The following is a 22,875-nucleotide window of genomic DNA, read 5'->3' as shown; positions in this document are numbered from 1 at the left end:
ATATATCTCATGAGGAAAAGTGGTTAAGTTATATGGCTAACCCATAACTAAATAGCACAGGTTCAGAATACATAAACGCACATTCTGCAATATGAGGAAGTGAAATATATCATATGAAAGTCACCACAGTGACTTAATAAGAGTGTCTGTTAAATGTAAATAATATGCATACGAACAGATACATGTGCTAGTTATCATGAATGCTTGTCAACAGTCTGTCTCAAAATCTAGTAAGCTTTACTGTGCAAAATGTAACGGAAAAACTAAAAATGCTACAGTAAAAACCTAGCTAATAGCTGGTAAAATGCAAGTCACTTTACAATATACAGTAAAAAAAATAAAATGGTAAAAGTAAAATATATTTTAAAAATGGATATTTTTGTTTTTGTGATTTTTTTATTTATAAAATTGAAAAAAAAGAAATATGAATTATAAAAGATTATGTTACTCAAACAAAATATATTTATAAAGAAATTGTTATATATATATATATATATATATATATATATATATATATATATATATATATATATATGGGTATAATGTATGAATTTCTTCTTATTTTGTTATTAGTTATGTACACTGGATTGCTGTAAGTTAAACTTAAATAATAATAATAATAATAAAATTGTAAAAGACTGCATTTTTGGGAATCAACCTTATAGAGATAGATAGCTAACTACTTTTGAGACACAGCCATTAAGATGATCACAACAGAGCTGCAAACCATCCCACTTTAGAAGTGCTTTCCCATCATGCTCTTACTAACATAAATGATACATGTGTACGGGAATGAATCCTACTGTAAGCGTTACACACCACTATCATTTGAGCTACCATGTACAGGAATACAAACTACATCACACACCCCTGACATTCTTCATTAGAAATCAGCCACTGATCTTGTCACCAAATATGATAATGGATGACACAGAAAGCCATCACAACAAATCATTTATCAGCAACTGCGGTTTCACAATGTGTGCAGAAGGAAGGTCTAGACACACCGAAGACATTAAAAATACCATATTATTGCAATGCATAGGTCAAAACCATACTCTACGACTAAAAAAATTATGCAGTGGTATATATCTCATGAGGAAAAGTGGTTAAGTTATATGGCTAACCCATAACTAAATAGCACAGGTTCAGAATACATAAACGCACCATTCTGCAATATGAGGAAGTGAAATATATCATATGAAAGTCACCACAGTGACTTAATAAGAGTGTCTGTTAAATGTAAATAATATGCATACGAACAGATACATGTGCTAGTTATCATGAATGCTTGTCAACAGTCTGTCTCAAAATCTAGTAAGCTTTACTGTGCAAAATGTAACGGAAAACTAAAAATGCTACAGTAAAAACCTAGCTAATAGCTGGTAAAATGCAAGTCACTTTACAATATACAGTAAAAAAAATAAAATGGTAAAAGTAAAATATATTTAAAAATGGATATTTTTTGTTTTTTGTGATTTTTTTATTTATTAAAATTGAAAAAAAAAGAAATATGAATTATAAAAGATTATGTTACTCAAAACAAATATATTTATAAAGAAATTGGTTTATATATATATATATATATATATATATATATATATATATATATATATGGGGTATAATGTCGATGTATGAATTTCTTCTTATTTTGTTATTAGTTATGTACACTGGATTGCTGTAAGTTAAACTTAAATAATAATAATAATAATAATAAATTGTAAAAGACTGCATTTTTGGGAATCAACCTTATAGAGATAGATAGCTAACTACTTTTTGAGACACAGCCATTAAGATGATCACAACAGAGCTGCAACCATCCCATGTTAGAAGTGCTTTCCCATCATGACTTACTAACATAAATGATACATGTGTACGGGATGAATCCTTACTGGTTGGTGGGCGGCGCTGAGAGGGGGAAAACAACCTCCTCTTCCTCATATTCTGGCCCATCCTGTTGATCACTTTCATCCACACTGCCTTGCGCCCCGATTCCAGGCGGCGGAGGGGGCGGCGGTAAAGGTGGGAAGACCGTGGGCCCGTCGGTGGGCGACATCCTGCTGCTGCCCGGCCCATCCGAGGAGGGGGACTCGCAACCGGCAGCGGCAGCAGCTCTCCCCGTGAGATCCTCTCCTCCAGAGCTCGGGTAGATCATCATGTCAGGATCCGTCACCCGTGCTCGAGAGGGTTTGCTGTAAAGAGGAAAGTGAGTCGAGTCGGGGCCTCTGCTGCCGTCCGATCCCCTGTCCTCGCCCCTCACCTCCATGCAAAAATCAAGAAGACAGCCTGAGCGTCTTCTCCAAGTCTGTTAGAGCTTCTTCTGCTTCCAGTATTTTAAAGCGACGGGAGAAAGTTTCCTGGAGAAGAGTGGGAAAGAGCGCACACACACACACACACACACACACTCAGCGGCTAACACATGAGTTTAGGTCTTCATTGTTTCCTGAGTTTCACCAAGAGAAGAAGGGCTTTTCTGGAATAATGCAGGTTAAATGTCCGTGTTGAGGAGAGGATGGTGTGTCGAGGCCCTGGTTCGGTCTGTTGTCAGTTGTGGGCTTTTATTGTCAGTCTTTCGGGGTTGTTATTTTGTTTGCAGTGAGTTCAGAAAACGCGCCGATCTGCTACTTTGGACGCCTCGCAGATGATCGCGGACGTCCGACACGCTTATCCTAAATCGATTCCGCTCAAAGAGTGCGTTAAAGTGTCTTCTTCAGCCGTAAATGGTATTTTCTTCTCGAGATTGCTGGACTGGGGGAACATTTGCCACAGCTGCTCCCAGTCCCACTTCTCTCCCTGCGCGTCCCCGCTCATGCGCAGACCAGGCTAGCAGATCACCGAACTGATGCATTCACATCAGTGAGCTCGGCAATCGTACATCATTTCCTCGAATTCAAAACACACCGCCTCACTCATGATACCGCAGCGTAATGATTTACGTACATCAACAGTTTGTCCTTTTAACCTAGGCTAATATAGACTATAGGTGCGTTTGTGCTAATAAACTAGTTGTTTTGTGAGATCATACCGCAGATGAGTCATGGGCTCTGTACGCGCGCGCGTGTGTGTGTTCAGATTCTTTTTTGAAGTCATTGTAACTATTTGTGTGGCATTTCAGATCACAGATCATCTTGACTGACAAAGGTAAAGAAAAGCAATTAACTAAAAGAAATACTAAAAATTATTAATTTACTATATTCATTTTTATCTAATCATGAATCAAACAAATATATTTTTAAATCAGTTTCGATGTAAAATATTTATTTTATGGGTTATATCATTTTATTATTTAACAACATTTTACAATATGAATTAATATAAATGTTTATGAATTTGTCCATTTAAAAAGTTATTTACTGTATTCCCATTTGTATGTTTGAATTGTTCAATTGACAACATTTCTTTATTTTATTTTAACTGTCACTAGACCTTCATGACTGGGCTAGTGTTTATAAAAGTTGAGACCATATTTCACAGCTGTGCTTGAGAGGAGGGAGAGATGTTGCTGTATGTAAGTAATCAGGCAATAATCTGATGTAGCCATGGGAACTAAGGGCTTGCAGATGCATCTGTGTTCATTGTTCCCCATCTACAGTCAAAACATATCTGCCTCCAGTGCTGAGGACACTATATTAAGCTCAATGACATTTCTCAAATGTCAAAGGAGGTGACCAAACACTTGCCTCTGTCATGTTGATATGAGCACAGCCTGTATACTGCTGTGTCCATCCCTGTAAAGTTTCATAAGCAAAATGATTTGCACCTACAAACACATATTTTATGCTCTTATAAACTGGTTTTTAAATTAAATTTTGGGACATCAGTGTTAACAGGAAAGTGTTCCAATTTGTGAATACAGTTTGTATTGAGTTGTTTTATTTTGTTAATTTATTTTACGTGCTTTCTCTATTTTTTTTTTTTTTTCAGTTTAATTGCCTAGTTTGCATTTTCTTCTGTTTATATTTCATACTTACAAACTGATTCTTAAATAGCAGTGTACAGACACTATACAATTCCAAAGTGTAGGGTCAGCAAGATTTGAATTAATTTAAGATTTTTGAAAGTTTGCACCAGAGGTGCCTTTATATGACCAAAAACAGTAATATCATGAAATATTATTGCAATTTTTAATTGTTTTTCATTTTTCTATATTAAAATGTAATGTATTCCTGTGATAGCAAAAGCTGAATTTTCAGCATCATTACTCCAGTCTTTAGTGTCACATGATCCTTCAGAAATCATTCTTATATGCCGATTTGCTGATCAAGAAACATTTTAATCAATGTTGAAAACAGTTATGCTAGTTAATATTTTTGTGGAAACTATGATCTTTTTTTTCCTTCACAATTCTTAGAAAGTTCAAAAGAACAACATTCATTTGAAACAGAAACAAATATATTTACTGTCACTCTTGATCATAATATCCTTCAGGAATTTACAAGATTGCTAATGGGTTTATTATAATTTGGAGCCAACAACATTAAAGAATCTTAATGCCATAAATTATCATCACATAATAATGCAATCAAATAAGAATCAGAATTAAATATTGTATAGATGAATTCATTATTTCATTACATCCAATATTATCAGTTCTTAGCAGATTCTTAAATAAAATAATAAAAAAACTGAAAATGTTTCTATGAGGTTTTTTTTTTTTTTTTTTTTTTTTCTAGGCAGTCAGAACACTGTAGCATACTGTCAGGAAACTGTGCAAGATAATAACCCTCTCCCATACATTCTGTAATAATTCATTCCTTTGTGCTCAGAGTAGGAGTGAGGCCATGTTGTCTCAGTGGTGTGGTTGGGCCGTGCTGCGGGAAGCCAGCTTGTGTTGTGGGGATGATTTGTAGGGAAGAGGGATGACTCTTTGTCCTGCTGCACAGGCTGCTGCTGCTGCCATGGCATCTGCCAGACCCACGATAATGAGATTCAAAGCAGGGTGCAGCTAGTCGTCCATCTTAGAGTGTTAGCCAAGTGGAGGAGCACGAGCACCTGCTGATGACAACTAGCCCCTCACTTTGTCATTATGGACATCTTTCTCTGTGTGTGTGGCACTACTGAAGCCTCTTGCTACATAAGATGATATAGGACAATCTGAGATGGACAGTGCAAGAATCCAGGTATTTTTGCTGAGAGCAGATCATTGGGAGCTCTTGCACCACAATTGCTATCCAAAGCCTATATATCAGCAACAACCAGTAAGGTCAAGAAGGTCATGTTTTCATGTCTGTCGCACCCCCACTTCTGTGTCTTTTAAATAAAAAATGCCCAAAATAATTGTAAATGTATGAATTCATGTCACTTGTAATGCAACAAAAAACATTAAAACATTTACAAACAAACTATTCTGGGGCCACTGTGTAATGTAGCATTGAACAGCCTAAGATAATTTTAATTCTACACCTTTCTAAAAACAGATTGTTCTAAAAGTTTTTGCGGTGATGCTAGAAGAACCATTTTGGGTTCCCCTTTCAGTTCTTATTGTGAAGAACATTTTAATAGCCTAAAGAATCACAACGAAGAAACTTTGGTGCAACTTCCATGGATGTAGAAGGGTCTTTATGGAACTGTATGCCAGTAAAGAACCTTGATGTTAAGAGTATATAAATCCTTTTTTTACAACATGCTTCATAGTCTGTACCTTTATAGATTAATAGAATATTACTTTTAACAAAATCCAACATGAATTTTCCACCTAAATGTATAAAATCAATACAGTTAGGTCAAAATGTCAGCAAATCTTTCTCTACATTAATATAAAACTTTAAAAAAGCTTTAGTTTTATAAAAAGTCTAGGTCAGGAAGTGTATGTAGAGAACTCAGCATTATCACTATCTTCTTAAAAGTCCAAAAGCAGTCAGTGTCCTTAAAAATAAATGGGAATTTTATATTTATAAAATGAGGGAAAACCATGAATGTTTAAGCAGTCTTCTAGCTAACTCAGTGCACTGGAGAATAAGAGTGCTTTCATACACAAAGACAAAACATTCTGGTTTTGGACAAATTAAGGTCAACTCATGGACAGTGAAGCTTCATCATTATCCTGCAGATCTGGTTTGATATATCCTGCATTTCTGTTGTGATGTATGGCAGCATGATCTTGAGACCATGATAAGAAGCAGATTTATGTTTTTTTTTCTGAACAAAGTATATGTTGTAAGAACATTTAACATTCCCATTAATTTAAGAAATGTTGTTTCTGAATGTTTTCTTGATGTTCAAAACATCCCATTTTTTAAATCAAAAATAAATAAAAACACCTTTTCCTGGTGTAACTTACAGTCCAAAGGAAAACGATGATGATAATAATGAAACAATACAAAGTTTAAATAGTAACTCACAAGGTAATCCACATGCAAAACAGTGTGCATAGCACAAACAGAAGAGTGCAGAGCAACATAAATACAAGGCAAATAAGGGAACTAATGAATAGCACTTGTGATGATTAATGAATGTCCATGACAACAAATGAGAAGCAAGAAACTGAAACCAAGGCACACTGGAATTACAGAATACAAACTAAAAGTCCATGAAAACTAACTAACTGGTTATTCAAATGTTGGAGAAAACATTAAGACGATGTTCAATTTTCTTTTCTTTTTTTACATTTTGCAAACATTATGGGAACATTACTTTGAATGATCTCTGAATGTTTTGAAACTAGTATTAAGTGTTAATTAGCAGAAAAACTATCTTTTCCAGAACCTTAACCAAAGTTCTGAGAATGTTTACTGCTATTCACCTGTTAAATAACATAATAGAGTCCCCATATAACACATTTATTATATACACTGTCTTCCTTTTTTTTTTATAATTGGGCATTTGAAACTGCACCTCTCTTATTATGTCTCAGTCCTCCCATTCTTGTCTTTGAAAGCATGTGCTACAAAATATATGGACCATCCACAACACACTTATCAGAGTTCCCCTGAGGGACTGAGAGAAGCAAACAGGCACACATCCATGATGCTTTACTGCTGTGGGACACCTCAGGCTACACATAGAATGGTGTTCTTCTTTTATATTGTACTGCAATTAGATTTTTGGTAGCAATATTTACAATGCATACAGAGAGCTTTCTAAAGGATGGCTTTACAATAACATGAGTACGGTAAAAAAAAAAAAAAAAGATTAAAGCAAGAGCTTTGGCCTCAAAAATGAAGTTTAATAAAAAGATATGATTCAATTGACTTGAAAGACTTGAAAGTGTATTGGTTATCAACAGTGATATTAAGGTCAGTGATGTGCATTTAGTTATCACCTAAAATGAAACATGGAAACCCCCCCCCCCCCACTCTGAACAAAAACACCAACAGATTTCATAAAAACAGCTTATTTGTTTCTGAGAGAAAAACAAATAAGTAGAACAAGATATGAATGATAATCTAATTTATTGCAACATAACATGTCTAATTTTCATGGTTTTCAAGAATCATTACATCAAATAGAGCTTTCTCTCACTATGACGCATGTAAGCATGGCTGATTGGGCTATTCTAGGAGAAATAATTTTTAAAGAGTGACAGTTTTTCAGAGGTGTGGGTATAAACTTGTTTTGCTCATTTAAAAATGTAAGCCACAGTGCTGCAGCACTATTAATTAAACAATATACTGTGAATTACATATATTAAGAACACTGCATACTATTTGTTGGTAGCAATCACTTTTCCCACCCCTGTTTGTGTCTTGTTGCAATGTATTTCAATTTCTTGTGTGCAATCAATGTCTATAACTATAACAAAACCCTTACACGTGCATAGCCTTCTCATGCACAGACATACTAAAGGAGTTTTGTCACTTTAAGAAATTAGTTTTATGCCTGCCATTGCAAGACTGAGAAGAACATTCAGTAAGCCTGCATGAGTCATGGTGTCTTAATGTTTTTGTCCTAAACTTTACTAGGCTGAAATATCAATAACAAGACAGACTGAAAGGCTCTCAGAAGACAGGCTTCTGAAAAAATAATGCCAACTAGATGACATCAAAGCCTGAGAGCTCCACAGTCAACATAAATTCAAAATGGATTATTTATTTACTTTCCTAATGCATATTACTGGTCTTATTGGGCATGATTATCTCAAGCAAAAATATATATCTTAGTTTTTCTTTTTTTTAAATGCTCCCCTTTTGAAATCACTCTGATCTTTGGATGATGTTGCAAATTCTTTTCAGTTTTCATCCCTTCTCCTTAAACCACCTGGCCTTATTCTGGTATATAAATCCCACTTTTCATAATCCTTGAAACTGAAATAGGCCTACATAAGATTATAAAAATAAAATAGGTTGTGAACTGTATTTTACTTATATTGTCACAGTGTGGTGCGGGAGAGAAGCACGTAATGAGGAAGATGACAACAACAACTACGCAAAGTCTTTAATAATCCACATGGGGCAATCCATAGGGAGAAGGCAGAAACACACATACACATCGACTTGACCGGGCAACCAAACACTGAACAGAATGCAACTTATAAGGGGAACTTAATGAGACTTTGATTGACAAGACACACCTGAACATAAAGACACAATCAACACGAGACAGAAACTATGTCACACAGAGAACATAAATACTACAATTTTAAAAACACAACATTTTTGTATTGATATTATAAACGTTTATATAAAAGTTGTTGCAGTACTTTTTTTAATCACTTCCAGTTAATATGTTAATATGAATTAGTTGTCATTTAGATGTTTGCATCAGTAAACCTAATTCATGATTCTTGCTCATTAGATAATCTATTTAAGTTAATATAAGAGCACAACAGCTAAAGCTCAAATTATTATAATCATTATAGAATAAGCATGATGTCACAATGGATTTATCTTTTAATTTCTTCTGAATGTGTACATTTCTAAAAACCTCAGACCTCCAGAGTCCAGACTGGTTATGAATGAATTTTTAAGCATATGATTTGCATAAACCAAAAGTCATCTCGTGTTGCAATCTGGCAGCATGCATTGATGTTTCAGTCTAACCTTGCCTCAGACTAGAACCTGTGATGTAGCATGCTTAAAGGGGTCATATGATGCTGCTAAAAAGAACATTATTTTGTGTATTTGGTGTAACGCAATGTGTTTATGCGCTTTAAGGTTAAAAAACACATTCTTTTCCATATAATGTATATTATAGTTTCTCCTCTATGCCCCTCTTTATGGAATCGATTTTTATAGTGTTTTTTTTTCTTTAATTGGTGTTGTGAGCTGGTTGTGGAGATATTCAGTGTGTTGTGATTGGCCGAATGCCTCAAGCATGTGATGGAAATGTTACGCCCCTATGCAGTATCCCAGCCCAGGCCAACAGTACGAGACTCGGTCCAGCTGCTCTGCTCATGCACATCCCATCATCACTTTCTTTTAGCAGTTCAGTCAATGTACTGTTAGAAGTAACTGAATAGTTCGGGATATTGGTTTATTTCACATCTGAGGGAGTGTAAGGCACATTTATAAACCGAATAATTTAAGTTATTTGTGGATTAGTGCGTACTGGAGACGCGAACCGTTTCAAATGATTCAGATAAATTTGTTGAACTGGTTCGACCGGTTCACTAAGAAGATCCGGTTAAATAGACAGCTTCGTTCGCAATCCGGACATTTCTAGATGAGACAAAACAAATAAAACCCATTACAAACGAGGCATTTGTTGCATCCAGTGGGGACATAATTACTGATTATAATGACTTATACTCTCTTTTTACGCGTTGCGTTGCGTATCTGCGTTAACATAAAACCATGTCTGCATTTGTGATCTGAGAAACAACAAACAGCAAACCTACTCTACTGCTCAAAACTTGCGTTTGAATCATCATTGGCAAATTATTTAAATATAAAAAAAAAACCTACCTACAGGCTGTGAGTCAGAAGCGGCAGACTGTCCTTGTAAAGTTTGAACTGCCCAACTTGATAGAAACAGACGTTATTCCACAGAAGCATTGCAGGCTACTGTTTCAGGAAACAGTCCTCATCCTCCATAAAATGCGCAGCACACATTGGAATATTTGGGTTGGAGTGTTCTGGAACAGTGTTGAAATACAATTTAACCACTGATCACTGATTTCTAGTCATTTCCAACAAAGTTTCACTTCAACGAAACACACAGCGACTCCATAACATGGCAGCTGGGGCAACAGAGAGAATAAACGTTACGCCTTCTTTCTTTGCGTGAACATGTGGGTGGGGTTATGCAAATATTCCCACATAGTGACGTAGAGATGTGGGGGCGTGTTAGAACAAGCCATTTAGGGGGGTGTGGTTGATCCTTAACTTTTATGAAGAATATCTCTTTGGATTTGAGACTTTAGTCTTTGCAACTTTACAGATCTTGTTTATGCACCAAGAGCTTGTAACACTCCAAAGAGAAAGGAAAACTTTATATCGTATCATATGACCCCTTTAATAAAATCTTCATTCCAATGGTGTACATTCCACCTTATGACTGATATAATGAGGTATTAATATCTGCTGCTTGTTTGGAGACTTAGGAACCACTTAGGGATTTACAGTATAGAAGTGACAAGTACTTAAGGATACTGAGCTCTACTATTACCATTGTGGCCCTGAATAAGGCACTTAGTCCCAAGCTGTTAAAGAGATTTTGCAGTTAGGACGACAAGCATTTGTTATAATAAGTCATAATGAATGTTATCTGCTTATGTAAACAATGGGGTTCAAACTCTGAGACCACTGAATTATTTCCATTTGAAATTAAGTGAAGGTGGACTGGTTGTTTGGTAGACTTGACCGTCACTATGGAGTGAGGTTGTTATCTGGGCGCACAGTGTGATGAAACAAGCCACTGGTCGATTTTGGAGTTTGTTTTTTACTTCGATCTTTGCTGAACGGACTTGGCTATCTGATCCAGGGTATGTGGTTTTTACTTTGCCAACAGACCACAGAACTTGATGAAGTTGGTGGTCTATGATCATCAGAACAGTTCCAGGTGTGAGGTTGCTGGATTTACTCATCCATTTTTGATGTGATTGCAGGGTTAGCAATTAATTCTTAATAAAACTTTCAAAACTGATCTGCCAGTACTTTAATGCTGCCATCTTTTCTTTGACTAAGAATCTCAGATTCTGTGTAGACCAATTGTGGTAGTGATGCATCTGGCCACATTATTAACAGGTAGTTTGGGATCACCAGATATGGATCCACCACATCAGAGGAGACAGTGGTTTTGCATTGAGTATGGCCTCAAGCTCTGCATGAAGTGTTCTGAGAACTTCCTCTATGAAAATGTGGGACCCTACCGTGTTATGTAGGGCAGTTTTAACAGAGCTAATTTCATGCTCCCACATGCCTCTGAAATGTGGGGCATTTTGGGGGGTTGTAATGGAAGTGTGTCTTCTGTTTCACTAACAGGTTTGAAGATGTGGAGTCACGGCAGTGAAAGCTGTCTGTAGCTCTTTATCACCTCCTTGGAAATTGGTGCCCTGATCTGTCAAGAGCCATCAGAAACAAATCTGTATCCATGTTACTCAGCAGATCTAAATGAACACAGCGGGTAGTCAAGAAATTATTCCTCACCTCTTTTCATTGCTCCTCCCTTATTTTATCAGGAATCGGCCAAAGCAATCCACCCCTGTGGAATAGAAAGTTATTTTCATGAGACAGAGTCTGTTGGGAGGGAGTTCTGCCATCTTTGGAATGTTCGGTTTAGCTCTCAACCTTTGACATAAAACACAGGAATGTTGATGGTGACGTATTGCTTCTCTCCTTCTGAGGATCCTGTGATATCTTCACATTTCTGTGAATACCCTTTCTGGACCATGGTGGCAGAGTTTGGTATTGTACTGCTTTACAATAAGGTTGGTAATAGGGTTCTTTGGGTCCATGACTATGTGATGTACTGTACTGTAACTCAAGTGGGTGGCTTGGCGTTGTCGTCCTCGTACACTGATGAGTGCAGCTGTTTCATCCATCTCGGGTGAAAATGTGAGTAGATGGCTGAATGGCTGAGTGGGATTGGCTTACCACTTGCGAGAGCATGATACTCTGTAGGAAAAGAGGTCTAATTGGACCTCAATAAACTTCTTTCAGCCTGCTGGTACTCCGATGATCCTGGTTCACCTGTTTTTCCCACCGCCCCATGCGTGGATCTGCAAGTAGCCTCTAGGTGTTCCTCAGAGGTTGAGAACTGGTTAGGATCTGGCTATCAGTGATGATCCAGTACCAGCTAAAGTGAGGCCACAAAATGTAGTAGTACGGAGTTCAGTGGGGTCTTTGTTAAGTCCAATGACAGGACTTTCTGGCCATGATTCATGTGGAAGGTAGAACCTTCTAGTGCAGCTGATACATTACACTGAGGCATGGTGATCAGTGGTAGATACTCCAGTTCAGCTTTTCATCTTTTCCAGGCCTGCAGCTGCTCAGAAGGAAGAAGGGGGTCATCCCATTCTTGTTCCTTAACTCATGGGCTCATAACTCATAAATCAGCATATTGGAATGATTTCTGAAGGATTATGTGACACTTTTATACTGGAGTCATGATGCTGGAAATTCAGCTTTGCATCACAGATATAAATTATATTTTAAAGGATATTTAAATAGAAACCATTATTTTGTATTCTAGATTACAGTTTTTTTTTTTAGTGTTGGCCCTGATTTCTTATTTTTTTGCATGTTACACTTTAATGTTTCAGATCATCAAACAAATTTAAATATTAGTAAAAGATAAAACAAGTAAACACAACATGCAGATTTTAAATGAAGGTTTTTATTATTAAGGGAAAACAAAATCCAAAACTACATGGCCCTGTGTGAAGAAGTGTTTGCCCCCCAGTTAAAACTGCGGTTTATCACACCTGAGTTAAATTTTTCTAGCCACACCCAGGCCTGATTACTGCCACACCTGTTCGCAATCAAGAAATCTCTTAAATAGGACCTGTCTGACAAAGTGAAGTAGACCAAAAGATCCTCAAAAGCTGACATCATGCCGAGATCCGAAGAAATTCAGAAACAAATGAGAAAGAAAGTAATTGAGATCAGAAAAGGTTATAAAGCCATTTCTAATGCTTTGGGACTCCAGCGAATCCCACACCCAGGCCTGATTACTGCCACACCTGTTCGCAATCAAGAAATCTCTTAAATAGGACTTGTTCAGCCGACCAAAATTACCCCAAGAGCACAGCGACGACTCATCCAAGAGGTCACAAAAGACCCCACAACCACATTCAAAGAACTGCAGGCCTCACTTGCCTCAGTTAAGGTCAGTGTTAATGACCCCACCATAAGAAAGAGACTGGGCAAAAAGGTTCCAAGATGAAAACCACTGCTGAGCAAAAAGAACATAAAGGCTCGTCTCAGTTTTGCCAGAAAACATCTTGATGATCCCCAAGACTTCTGGGAAAATACTCTGTGGACTGACGAGACAAAAGTTGAACTTTTTGGAAGGTGTGTGTCCCATTACGTCTGGTGTAAAAGTAACACTGCATTTCAGAAAAAGAACATCATACCAACAGTAAAATATGGTGGTGGTAGTGTGTGGTGGTAGTCTGGGGCTGTTTTGCTGCTTCAGGACCTGGAAGACTTGCTGTGATAATTCTGCTGTTTACCAAAAAATCCTGAAGGAGAATGTCCGGCCATCTGTTTGTGACCTCAAGCTGAAGCAAAGTTGGGTTCTGCAGCAGGACACTGATCCAAAACACAACAGCAAGTCCACCTCTGAATGATTGAAGAAAAACAAAATGAAGACTTTGGAGTGGGCTAGTCAAAGTCCTGACCTGAATCCTACTGAGATGCTGTGGCATGACCTTAAAAAGGTGGTTCATACTCGAAAACCCTATAATGTGGCTGAATTACAACAATTCTGCATAGATGAGTGGACCAAAATTCCTCCACAGTGCTGTATCAGACTCATTGCAAGTTATCGCAAACACTTGATTGCAGTTGTTGGTGATAAGGGTGGCCCAACCATTTATTAAGTTTGCGGGGCAAACACTTCTACACACAGGGCCATGTAGTTTTGGATTTTGTTTTCCCTTAATAATAAAAACCTTCATTTAAAAACTGCATGTTGTGTTTACTTGTGTTATCTTGGACTAATATTTAAATTTGTTAGATGATCTGAAGCATTAAAGTGTGACATGCAAAAAAAATAAGAAATCAGGAAGGGGGCCAACACTTTTTCACACCACTGTATATGAATAATAAAATAAATATAAGGAAAACTCGCCCTTGTAATATTCTTTAATTTTGTAGTCCGTATGATAAGGTGCATTTCTATTAAAAGCACGTCCATGTGGAGATGCCGAGTCAGCATCAGTATTCGGCAACCTCATCTTTGCACCCGACACTGACTCAGAAAGCACTAGTTTATTAATAAATAAATAAAATGTCTTCTTCCCCCGACACGTTTATAATCACTTAGCTGGTGCTTTGGGGCAACTGCTTTATGCGCGAGCTTGAGTGCGGAATGCCCATATTAAAGTATGGTTAATATATTATTATATTAATCAATTTAATATAACGTGCGACTAGTTGACTAGAAAAATCTTTAGTAGAGGGCAGGCCTACTTGGCACAAGGAAGCGCTCCATTTTTAAAATAAAATGCTATAATGACATTACGAAAAGTTCTACAGCTGCAAATTACTTTATTACACTGCACGAGTTATGCATGTGTAAGGAGTCAAATGTTTTTTTTTGTTGTTTTTTTATCACCCTAATTAGATTACGAAGAATGATTTGTTTATCTAATTTTCCCTTTAATACATACCTTCTGCATGATATTTTCAATTACTTTCAAAAAAGTGGTAGGGACAATATCAACCCTGGCAAAAAGTGGTGGGGACATGTCCCACCCGCAATTTACGCCTATGCATGTCGGTAAGGACACAGAGATAGGAACCCCAGTTAAATTATTTTACTGTGCATGTGTGTGTAATTTTTAGTTATTGACGCGCAGGAATTAGGAGGAAAACACAAACCATTTCTCTGTGACGGAGTGAAAATTAAATTAAAGTTCTTTAGCACAGTCACCAGCCCAATTCTTTCGACTGGCTGTCCGTTCACGTGATCAGTGGATGATCACTACATAAGCTCTCTAGGAATCCAATATCCTCTCCCGATACTGTGTCCTGTGTGATGTGAATAAGAAGTATATCTAGCACAGACAACTTTCCTCTTCAAGTTTAAAAATAATAAAACATTAAAAACAAAAAAGTTACCATGTTTAATATATATTAAATAATTAAGACGGTGCTTTTCTAGGTCACTAAATAAATAATCATATTCGTGACATTACCCATTTTCACACATTTAACTTAGTAAATGAACAAGTTTTTATCTTTTTCTTTCTTTCTCTTTCTTTTTTTTTTTTTTCAAGTGCTCAGATGAGGAGTTTATCAGTCCAGCATGACAGCATTTTTTCAATTTATGAGTGAAAGGAGTAAGAGGCCAATCACACAGACTGCATTTCTGCCTTTTAAAGCATAAGATGCTTCACAATATGACATTTTTAATAACACAGCACTCTTGCACGAGACTCTGAAAAAGCAGTGAGGTGTGGCGCGAAACATTTTTCACTCAAATTTTTATGCTATTAATGTTTTTTTTTTACTACATTACAAAAAATTGCTAAATAAAATTATTTCACTATTGGCCTTATTCTGGAACCCAATGAATGTATGTTAATTTTATATAATATAAGAAACTTCAACAATGGTGCATGATACTCTCATTAAATTAGTGTGATTTGGGTTTAGTAAGCTGATTTATACATGTCTGCTGACAAGCTATTAGGAAATGGAGGGAAATATGACATTCAGTGATAGGAGCCTTGCTTTATGTGATATTAACTGAGCTCATCTCCTTTTTTCAACCCCCCAAAACACACAACCCATCACCCTTGGCCAGTGGGAACATGGAATCCACAATTTGCATTTCTCTCTTGCTTTTAAGCACCCATGGTTTTATTCATGAGCTTCTTATGGTTGCTGTCAACTTACATTGAGTCCACAGGACAGGATGTAAATAATAGAAATTCCCAGAAGACATCTACTGAGCTGGCCTCCTTCTCCCCAATCTGCCTTATAAAGCAAAGTCAAAATTCAGTGCTGGCCATTCTTAATTTTTAGTGACATTAGTACAACATTTGGTGACCCATCTTCTCAAGAGAAGAAATATTTATACTGATATTGCCAACAAATGAAGAAATGTGTAGTGATATATATACAGCAGTGAGCTAGACTGGTTTATCATTTGTGAAATCTCCAATGGGTGAGCTAAACCACATAGTGAGTTAAATAATGTGATGCTATCACTGGCAATGGTGACTTCTGCATTCGATCAATCATAGAACTTCTCCAGATGATTCAATAAAGCCACTCATGAGAGAGCTGGATCAATACTCTTCCATCAGACGGTTTATGGAGCGAGAGGACACGAATGGTGCATTTAAGTCCTTCTTCAATGAGCCTATGTCATATATTTATAGTGTATGATCGTTACAGTAGAGCCAGACTGTACTGAGACTGTAATGTCACCACATTAATTTGACCATATGTGAAGCAATTTCCTAATCTTAGCAACAAATATAAAAAAATGTAAGTGGCCCTTGTCTCCGCAAAACGTGCCATCATGATGATAATGTGTTAGGATCTTGTGAGTGGTTTTTGCAAAAAAGAGCCCAGCCCCCAAGTCTCCTTAGATCTGACTTGTATAATTTCTTCATTGTATGTGGTATTTTCCTGTTTTATTGTCTGCCATATACAGATTCCTATTGCAAGAACAGTAATCTTTAACCCTGCACTGTTGCACACCTACTCAAAAAGTTAAGGTATGGTTCATGTCTGTAGTGAAAAGTGACAGACAAGATATATACTGAAGTATAATATTCAGTTTTGTGGTTTGTTCAAATCCCTAATGATGCTTGATGGAAAAAGCCACTAGTTAGAATGCAGGCATTTTAATAATATAACCAAAATGGCCCATCTATTCAAAAAATGTCATGACATGTCAATATAAGCTTACATTTGTCCATGTCAATGGTGAGAATTTACTCAAAATTTTGGTAAAAGTGTTGTGAATGCACTGTTGATAGGAAATGATGTACAATAAAACATTTATTGCTTCCACTATAGGCCCTGTAACATTTCTGTTGTGAACAGAGAGAAAACAGCCACTCACTGCAGTCTAATGTTTGTGTGTCCTTAAAAGTGGCTGGAAAGTGGGGTTGAACAATGAGAAATCCAATTCACAATCAATCTTGTCCCCTCTTGAGGCAAACTGTTTGACTGAAGAAACACCAATGACCAGCAGCACTTTACTGAGCTTATGTAAATTGTTGTAGCAAGGATTTTAACAAAATCCCTCTGATTGCAAAAACGGCAGAATCTGTATTTTGCTGAGGTGGAATTTACATGTGGACACTAAATAGGACACTATTCCTCTTCCATTTTTTAGGAATTAAATAGGCAAAAGGCATGGAAATTTGGAAAAGAACATCCATAAGTCATATTACTCTGTAGTGAGCAAGTCTTGTGTACCATATTAAAACATGTTAAAGAAAATGAAATCCTCTTAAACCATGACCGACTAAATCTCAGTGAAACACCTAATGTTTTGGCCTCACATGCAATTTATGCCCAAATGACTCATCAAAACAATACCTGTTATAGGTCTCAGCTTTCACATCCCAGAGAAGATGTTGATTTGCCTCCAGATCACAAGGCATGCTTTTGTCCTTACTGGCAATACATGGGCTATTTTTTATCCAACTTTACTCTGCTTGTCTAAATTGCAGGGCAGAAGTGTCTTCATCAGAATACAATCTCTGAATATTTTATCTTTGTTGAATAAATAGATTATGATCAATAAACATGATTATTACTAAGTGAAAGCTCTTTTTAAGTCATTTTTACTATATAAAAATTGTGACTCTGACCTCAAATCATGATTATGAATACTGTACAAATAAATTTAAAAAGAAAAGCAGCATTCACACAGTAATATACATGAGCGACAAACTCATTTTACACCCGAAATCACACCTGTGAACTTTTAGTACTGTATTTTCAGTGGACCCCAGCTCAGTAAAAAACCTAGGGTGGCAAACTAAAATGATCACTGAAAAAAAAAAAAGAAAAAAAAGAAGGTAAGGTAAAATAATATTGTTATTTCATCAATCAAGAATTCAAGAATTTACTTCAAGAATTGTTGTTTCAACTGGATCTCTAATCCATAAAAATGACCTCTTAAAATATATCTTTTTTTAGTTTAATTTTATTTTGGTATAATTATTTTTTGGAATTAATATTTTAAATTAGTAACATGTTTTTTTAGCATGCACTACAAAAACACATTCATTGTTTTCAGCGATTGAAATGAAATTCAGTGCATTAAATATTCTGTTTTTAGCCACATTTAACACTTCATATGCTCTATTTCACTGTGTGGAAAAAGCTAATACATTTTAGTATGCAGTACTAATTTGAAGTTCTAGTAACATTTTTGACATTTCTGTCTGTATCTTGAAGTTCTTCTTAGGCAGTGCATTCAAATTGTGATTCAAACTAGTTACAGGTGCCTGCTATTAAATGATGTAGCTGTTATCTTTGCAGCACAAATAGATAATGAATGGTTTAGTTTCAAACACAAGGAGTAAAATGTTACATTTCACCCCATCATCTGGGTTAGTTGTAACATACCTTGGGGTGAGATAATTATGAAATAAGGATTATAAAAAAAAAAAAAAAAAAGGATTTCGAAAGCTTTTTATTCAACACTGACTTTTCAGCATAATTGGTGTGTGTGTGTGTGTGTGTGTAACAAAACAAAATAAATTAGCAAACATGCACCAGCTTCAACAATTGAACACTATTTGTGTGTGTGTGTGTGTGTGTGTGTGTGTGTGTGTGTGTGTGTGTGTGTGTGTGTGTGTGTGTGTGTGTGTGTGTGTGTGTTAAATTAGCGTCATAATAATAAAACTTAATGGCATGCGTGTGTTTGTGTGTGTAAGCATGTTTGTTACTCTCGTAGAAACTGGCCATAATAAAATTGAACTTTTGAACACTGAGAGTCTCGCCTCAGTTTGTCTTTCTCTTCCAAGACCTAGGCATACTAAAATTCAAATAAAACATAACATTTACAACTAAAAGGCTGTTTATATGTAGGCTGTAACATGTTTCATTGATGTTACAAGTAATCTGGAGTCTTGTTGTTACAACAAACCCAGATTCTTGAAGCCATAAACTAGCTCACTCTACAGCGAATAGCCAAAACATTAGCAATAACAACCTACATAAAAAATAAAAATAAAAAATACAAGTAGACATTGCAATCACAAAAATAAAAGTAAAACAAAATTAATTTTCCCACTCAAAAATCAGCAGTGTCTGCCATAGGGCTCTACTTATTCACATATGAAATAAAGACTAAACTGAGCATGTGTGAAGTGAATCAGGTTATTTCTTTCTCCTGACTGGAGAAACTGGAAGTTACAACTGACCAATGTTACATCCATCCCCAGTCTCCCCTAATGGACAGCTAGTTATCTGTCACATTATATAGCACAGTATTGTAGTCATTCTGTGTATGTTGCCTCAGGTATAAAGTGTTGTAGGGATGATGATGTTTATTAAACAACATAAAATATATCAGTTATACCCAATTTGGTAACACTTTATAATAACTTTCATTAATAAATCATTGATAAACATTACATAATGCTTAACAGATAATTAGTTAATTTATTCACATATCTAGATATATGAGATAATGTGCTTGTTAATGTTTACTAACAAACTTACTAAACATTACCTAATGATTAAAAGATCATTATTTAATGCAAATTGAAATGCTTACAAATGTCATTCAACTTTCAATTCATATGATTCAACAATTGCAATATTCATTAATATCATTAACAGACATTATATAATGCTTAATGGATCATTACTAATATATGTTCAAATAGCCATGAGATAACATGCTTGTTAATGTTTAAATAAACTTATTAAAGATTACATAATGATTAACAGATCATTATTTAATGTAAATAAAATGCTAACAAATCTCATTAAACTATATATATATATATATATATATATATATATATATATATATATATATATATATATAATATATATATATATATACACACATTACCTAATGCACTTTTTTTTAAGCACTTCACACACTATTCATGTAAACATATTATTCAGTGCCTCATAACCACAGTCTGTAAAGGTTATACGTTTGGTCTCTGTTTGTTGTGGTGTAATTTTTTTTAACAAATCATTTATTAATCATTTTGTTCTTGTTTTTGCAGTACCCAGTCAATAGTTGAAACTATTCATTATTTGTTGATGTTCCTAAATGTTTGCTAATCATTAAGTGATTAACACACTTTCCCAGTCATCTCAATGGCAAATTACCTGAATTCTTACACAACTTTACTAATCATGTATTAATTATTGGTTCATCTTTTCGCAGTACCCAATCTAAAGTTGAGACTATTCATCATTTATAAACATTTATAAATGTTTACTATTTATCATTTAGTAACTTTATGGGCATTGGACTTTTAGCTACTGTAAAGTTTGTGTAAAGGGTGGCTAGTTTAGCTTAGCCAAATTACTGAGACCTACAACAACAATAATAATTGCAATTTGAGTACATGTTTTTATTGCCTCAACACTTAGCATACTATATCCTTAAAATTTAGAGGATATTCTTTGAATCATACATCAACAGGGGAAAACAAGTAAAAAAACAAAACAAACAAACAAACAAAAAAAAAAACATTTTGAACAGTGTTCGCTTACCCATGTACACTGTTGTGTACCCCAACCAAACCTTAAACCTACCACCAAACCTGTCCCTAACATCACCCGTATCACAAATCAGCAGCATCAAAAGTGTTTTGGAGTAGAACAAGAACACAGTAAGTACATTGTACCTAACAATCATCATTATAATTATTTGAACATAAGTACATATAGTTTAAAGACACCTAATATAAAGTGGGACCAGTCATTTTTATATTGTCCAATGTTCTGTTGAACATCCAGATCACTCATAGATACCAAACACCTTTTTACATTTGTACTTTTGTAAATCTAAAAAAGAGGGCACAAGCATTTTAATTTACATTACATCTTGATTTATTAACAGATCATTATTATATGTTTAATAAATTCATTAGTAAACATTGACAAGCACATTTATCTCATATTTCTAGCTATGTGAGTATATATTAAATAACAATCTGTTAAGCATTATGTAATGTTTGTTTATGATTTATTAATTAAAGTTATTATAAAGTGTTACCAATAAAGGAAGGTGATTGACATTGGTTCATATAGTCATGACTCAAATTAATAATGTATGCAACTGTGAATAGGACAGTCTGGGAGTCACACCTGTTAGAAAAAAACGCTTGTCAGTCCCAAACACTGACTGTGTGTTGTCAACAAACAACAACAACATATACAGAAACTTACTGACTATCAGTTTTTAATAGCAAAAATCTACATAATATGTTCCTCTAGTAGCCTACTTGTTTGTTGTTCTGGAAAGTAAATGAAGTTTCTTCAGTGCAGCTTCTCTGGATGGATGGTTGCAGGAAGCATTACTGGCTCTGATGAGGCTGAGTGTACATGACAGCTGTCCATCTGTGACTCCTTCCTGCTCAGGAGCCCTGCGAGAGTACTGCTGTCCGTGCAAGCCTTCTGCTCAAAGCACACACAAAACCATAGAAAGGACCAAAAAACAAAACAAAAAAAAAACAGTCTGACAAGCATATGCAAAAACTGACATCTGGACAAAAATATGAAAATTGCCTATATATTGTATTTGCTCCTGATGCACGCTTAACATAATATTCTTTCATTAGCAAAACTAGAACCATCACAATACCATATAAAGCACCATATAAGAATGTTTGTATGCAGTAATAATTTATTCTGTTGTGATGTATTAAAAATCACTGTTCTCTAGTTATGGAACAAAACAAGCTGTTCCCTTGTGAGTCTGTAGTGTATGTTATCTGCACAGAGTCTGATGTTTAGTCTGCTCCACTCAAGTTTTTCATTAGCTTTCTCTCTGAAAAACCTCAGGCAAGCTGTATCCAAGAGCTCCTTTATGAAAGACCATAGAAAATAATAATAATAAAAAAAAATGTATTGGCTCAGAAGCCTCTAGGCCTCATTCATTTCTGAGCTCAAAGTACGGATCTATTCACTGGGATGAGGAAAGATAAATAAACAAACAAGCTGACTGAAAGCAACTCTTAGGGCTTAGAAAGTAAAACACATTGGCTTTATTAGCCTCTGACAAATCAGTTCATTAGTTCAACAAGAGAAACATCAGATTCCATTAAAATGTGCACATCCTGTTAGAGGCATTCAACCCTCATTTGCAGACTGAGCTGTGTGGAGGTGATGCTGAATTCAGGACTCACAATCCTTCTGACCACTGAATTTACATGACATTTTTAGTCATTTGTGGATCCTTATGCTAACTAATAATATAATATAATATAATATAATTTAATATAATTTAATTTAATATTAATCAAGCTAAATATAAATATAAAATATAATATAATATAATATAGTATAATATAATATAATATAATATAATATAATATAATATAACATTTTTAGAATATATTATTGCATATAAAATAATGATTTTTTCAAAATAATTGTATATTTTTTGTTGTTGTTGTTAGATAAGTTTTTAGCAATTACATTTTAAAGCTGATGGTAACTAAAAAATAATATATTTATTGGAAATTAACATACATTTTCTGTGACTTTCACTATCAAATTTCCATATATTTTCTGTGAGATTTTTCCAGGCTAGAATTTTATTTTATTTTATTTATTTTTTTTAATTCCCTGGTATTTTGAAGCATGTGACCTTGTGGCCATC

General features: G+C 35.3%; 1 protein-coding gene across 1 annotated transcript in view; it reads right to left on the bottom strand.

The window, feature by feature from the left end:
* Window positions 1-2,937, bottom strand: part of LOC109081532 (ras GTPase-activating protein 1-like) — a 38,314-nt gene extending 35,377 nt beyond the window's left edge. Inside the window, exon 1 of the mRNA XM_042756633.1 lies at window positions 1,893-2,937. Coding sequence (XP_042612567.1) covers window positions 1,893-2,266 — 374 coding nt within the window. The 5' untranslated portion in view covers window positions 2,267-2,937. The remainder of the gene's footprint in view (window positions 1-1,892) is intronic.
* Between the last annotated feature and the right edge of the window lie 19,938 nt (window positions 2,938-22,875).

The sequence above is a fragment of the Cyprinus carpio genome, chromosome A5 (genome assembly GCF_018340385.1).
Source record: "Cyprinus carpio isolate SPL01 chromosome A5, ASM1834038v1, whole genome shotgun sequence".
Taxonomy (NCBI): domain Eukaryota; kingdom Metazoa; phylum Chordata; class Actinopteri; order Cypriniformes; family Cyprinidae; genus Cyprinus; species Cyprinus carpio.
This window is presented reverse-complemented; position numbering and strand designations above follow the sequence as displayed.